Source organism: Alosa pseudoharengus, unplaced genomic scaffold, assembly GCF_046254945.1.
Source record: "Alosa pseudoharengus isolate Yale_2024_CS ecotype anadromous, Long Island Sound unplaced genomic scaffold, YU_APseudo_1.1 YU_APseudo_1.1_scf_28, whole genome shotgun sequence".
NCBI classification, from domain to species: Eukaryota; Metazoa; Chordata; class Actinopteri; order Clupeiformes; family Clupeidae; genus Alosa; species Alosa pseudoharengus.
Genome location: NW_027468709.1, coordinates 299,873 through 304,872, shown reverse-complemented (window position 1 = coordinate 304,872; position 5,000 = coordinate 299,873). Strand labels below are relative to the sequence as shown.

The following is a 5,000-nucleotide window of genomic DNA, read 5'->3' as shown; positions in this document are numbered from 1 at the left end:
CCCTCTCTCCGTCCCCCTTCTCTCTTTCTCTCCATCCATCTCTCCCTCTCTCTCTCTCTCTCTCTCTCTCTCTCTCTCTCTCTCTTCTGTCTCTTCTTCTCCATCTCCATCTGTGTATGGTGTTCTCACAGTGCTAACTGAATGTTACTGACCAACCTCCCTCCCTACTCACTTAGTTTACTCACACACAGACTACAGGCAGGGCGTCTCCGACACGCACATGTGCACACACACACACACACACACACACACACACACACACACACACATACACATGCAAGCGCAAACACCAGCACACAGTACGTTTCCTCTCACAATATAGAGCGCGTACACACACACAGCGATGCAGACACACACACGTGAAGACACACACACGTGACGATTCACCCTAAGGTGAGGAATTGCAGATGGGGGCGTGGTTAAGGGAGGGGTTAGTCACAGTCACATGACCTATGGCTAGGCATACGCGGGAGGGGGGAGGCGCGGCTTGGGGTGGGAGTGGGAGGGGCATTTGTGGGTACCTTATGCATGTCCTATTGTGTTTCAAAGAAATGTGAAGACTCCTGCATATCAGATCATTCAGATACCATCTAGATAGCATAGAAATGTGAAGACTCCTACATATCAGATCATTCAGATACCATCTAGATAGAGAAGAAATGTGAACATATCAGCTCATTCAGATACCATCTAGATAGCATAGAAATGTGAAGACTCCTACATAGCAGATCATTCAGATACCATCTAGTTGCATAGAAATGTGAACATATCAGCCCATTCAGATACTATCTAGATAGCATAGAAATGTGAAGACTCCAACATAGCAGATCATTCAGATACCATCTAGATAGCATTACAGAAATGACAGCTAGATCACCGTTACAGTAGTATAGTTGAAGTTGTAGTTAAATTTAAACGTATATATTTATATTTACACTTAAACGTACATAGTTTATCCTCTCAGAGGATGGGATGTATGTTTTAACTGTAAATCCCTTATAAAGAGAACAAAAAAAAGAACATCTGCTTTATGTGTGTACGTATGTGAAATGTGCCATATGTGTGTATGCTAAAGCCTCAGCCAGTATTCCTACAGAGCCCAGATGTGTGTGTTACAATGAGAGGTGTGTGTTAGAGAGTGGTAGCGAGTACCTGTATGGTCATTTGCCTGGTCTGTCCAGGCAAGGCCATCAGTGTGTGTCCTGTAGTCGAACGTTTGTTGTAGCAGGCAAACGTGAGGAGTATAGTAACTACCAAATCACTAATAACTCAGGGGGGGAGATGTGTGTGTGTGTGTGTGTGTGTGTGTGTGTGTGTGTGTGTGTGTGTGTGTGTGTGTGTGTGTGTGTGTGTACGAGCAAGAGAGAGAGAGAGTAAGAGACTGAGGAAAGAGGAAAAAAGCACAGGGCAGTTTGTGCAGAGGAACAGATGACTTCACCTGATCATCTGTGTTATAAATATGTTTAAATGCTAACATGGCAAGCGTTTAGAATTGTGAGGAAATACAAATGTACAACTCATACCAGAGATGTCTTACAAACATCAACAACATCCAGTTCACTCACGCATTGCAGAGCTGCCTTAGATTTAGGTTATTTATTTATTTTAACTGAAGATGTATGCATATGCAGAACAGCTGATTGTCTCATCCACTGCTTAAAGACAAAGTCTGATAGATGGACAAGGGCAGTGATGAGATGGACCCTCTCTAGCTGGACAGAGATGGTGTGTGTGTGTGAGAGAGAGAGAGATTAGAACCGTAATCCATATAGGTCAGGAGAACGTGGTGTGTGAGTGTAAGAGTGGGGTTACTGTGCAGGAAGTGGCATCACATGACCTGAGGCTGTGTGTGTGTGACAGGAAAAAGAGATGGAGAAACAGAGGCTGTTGTATCAGCAGTCTCGACTCCACAACCGTGGAGCTGCCGAAATGGTGCTGCAGATGATCAGTGCCTGCAAAGGTAACACACACACACATACACACGCACGCACACACGATCACACACGCGCACACACGCACGCACACACGTATACACACACACACACACACACACTCTATGGGCCCTATTTTAATGGTCTGAAACGGAAGTGTCTTCGCGCAAAACGCAAGTGACTTTGTGGGCGGATCTTGGGCGCTGATGCTATTTTACCGGCGGGATATTTGACTGTTGCGCCCGACGCAAATCTACAATGGGGTGGTCTGAAGTAGCTACATTAACCCTTAGAACCCGATTGACGCAAAGTGCGTCAAAAAACACACCCTTTCTTCTCTGTTACATTGCTCCGGAACGGTTCATCGCAGCGAGATGAAACCTGTATTGCACGACAGAGCAGAAGTGGGGCTTTCCAACGAGACTACACACTTGTCTGTACGATCAAGTATGAAAATTAAAAAAAATCATGAAATTAAATCAAATTACATCATATTTACAGTCTATACTTCTCTGCGTTCACCTGCACACACATTACTCTAGTTTGAATTACTCGCGAACCCGTGATCGCATCGATATGGCAAGCATATCAGATGAAAGAGGGGGCACAGGGCTATCCATTGGTACCATGTTTATCGATCCTTCGGGCTTATAAAACCAGACGAAGTGACTGCAAAATAATAACTCATGTACACAAACCAATGCTGCACACTCATTACTCTCGTTTGAATTACTCGCGGACCCGTGATCGCATAGATATGCCACGCATGTCAGATGAAAGAGGAGACTCAGAGCTATCATTTGATACCAAGTACATCCTTCTGGGTTATAAAACAGACGAAGTGACAGCAAAATAATAACTTCATATAGCTGGACTTACCCCACGTTTTTGTCTGTTCTTGTGGCAAAGCATGTTTATAATCCAATGCTATCATGTGTTTCTCTATGGCAAAGCATGTTCATATTCCGGTTTTGAGATCCTAGCAAATTCCTGCATGGCATCCAATTCAAGGCATACATTGCATCCCAATTTGTTCAACAAATAAACAACTTTTTTGCCTTTACTTTGTTCATGGCAATGCAGTAAAAAGTTGAGAATTATTATGACAGCATACACACAGGCATGCAGGCTAACACGTAACCTTGGGTCAAGTCAGGTCAGATCAGTTCATGTCACAGATATGGAGCTCAGAAAGGTCACTATAAAAATGGCATTTATTTCCGTAAATCACACAGCAAATATTTCTGTAAATTGCTCAGCCCCAGAGTATCCCTCCAACATGGCAATTATATTGCCCGATTCAGGACAGTCTGCCCCACAACCACATGAAAGGCATGTAGAGCTGTGAGCTTGCTGTGGTGAGATACATGTCGAAATATAAGAATTTTTATAATACACTTTTTATATTTTAATTCTTTAAAAATCAAAATAAAATCAATGCTAGTATTAATACATGAAATGATGTATTAATAGCATAGACTCTCCTGAAAAAAACAATATATAATATATGTGTGTGACACTTACAATGACCAGAATAAATCCTTATGAATAAAGGTAGTGAAAATGCCCTAAAAACAACTTAGGGTTCTAAGGGTTAATCATGGGTGTGGTTTGGGCGTAACGTGCAATAAACCAATCAGAGCGTCATCTCACATTCCCTTTAACAACAGGCACGCTTGTTCCATAGCTGATTGCTATTATGGTGGCGTATTTGCCAGGCACAGCCAGGAGCTATAATCACTGTTCAGTTGGGAACAGTTAGCTATTGATTTTTCATCTTGACAAAATGTAATACAGAATTGTCACAAAGACATACTTTCCGATGTTTTGGGATCATTCTCACTGAATCACGAGGTAATGAATGCATGGTGATATATTTGCAATGTACAATGTAATCTAACATTGCCTCTCTATAGACAATGCATATCTTCTGTCAGTTAATCTCTTCTCTCCCGTGCTGCCGCTGGGGCATTTGGGTTAAATGGCATCGGCATGCAGTTCAACATCACGTCTCCTTAAGTCCTCTAACATTTCCTAATTTATGTCATCAACACATCAGTGATTCGTGAAAATGTGTACGCTAGATTTATGCCTATTTTTTCACATGGACACCACACTGATTTCCCTCGAGTGGTAATATTTTTCTTTGAAATTATGTATGGTTTACAGAAATGGGAACTACATTGTATAGATGAGAGGAGCTAAGTGTGCGTTGCGCAGCACAGGCGGCCAAGCAAGGGCTTCGTTTAAGTTGACCTAACTTTCAACTCTGCATAGTATCCCATTAACTGCGTGACAGTAGACTATTTACAATATTTTCTGTAAAGCAGAGTTTGTAAACACATTATCATCAACTTAATTCACGCACAACATTTATTTGAGCAGGAGAGAGAATAACAATGAATGGATGCAGCAACTACAGAAATTGTACAGAAATTGTAACCATACTTGCTGCTTTCTTGTACTATCTGTTGCTGGTTAACAGCACATGAAAAGCTGATTTAAGCTAATTCACTAACTCAAGACTTCAAGGCCATCATGGATATAAAAAGTTTTTTGAAAATAACGAAAGGATGGAGGGAACATAGCAAAGCTTGGAGTTATTTCAGATGGGCTACAACAAGGTAGGCAAAATTATGGTGCTTAAAACCTTACACAACGGTAAATTGGAACAAAACTAAAAGTAACTTTAGCCTGTGTGTGTCAGGGATGGATTACCGCATGGGCCTACCGGGCCCAGGCCCAGGGGCCCAAGGGGTCACGGGGCCCTGAAGCCCAAGCCTTTGCATGGAATCATTGCCTCAATATCAACAAATCAGGATGTAGACTATGAATCTGATTGAATTTAGTATTGGCCATCCCCAAAATGCACCAGAATACAGGAAACCACATCAAACAAATTAAAAAATGTCTGGACCCCCAAACCCCCCCTCCCACATATACGACAATACGTGAGGGGCCCTTAATACATCTGGGTCCAGGGGCCCGAAAGTTCATAATCCGCCCATGTACACACTCAGTGTTTCCCACAGAATTGGATTCAATTTGTGGCGGTAGCTGACTTTGACA

At 42.4% G+C, this 5,000-nt stretch overlaps 1 protein-coding gene across 1 annotated transcript in view; it reads left to right on the top strand.

Annotated features, from left to right (window-relative positions):
* Positions 1 to 5,000, top strand: part of ryr1a (ryanodine receptor 1a (skeletal)) — a gene marked incomplete at its 3' end in the record, with an annotated part of 121,471 nt that overhangs the window by 97,328 nt on the left and 19,143 nt on the right. Inside the window, 1 exon segment of the mRNA XM_076262437.1 lies at positions 1,861 to 1,960. Coding sequence (XP_076118552.1) covers positions 1,861 to 1,960 — 100 coding nt within the window.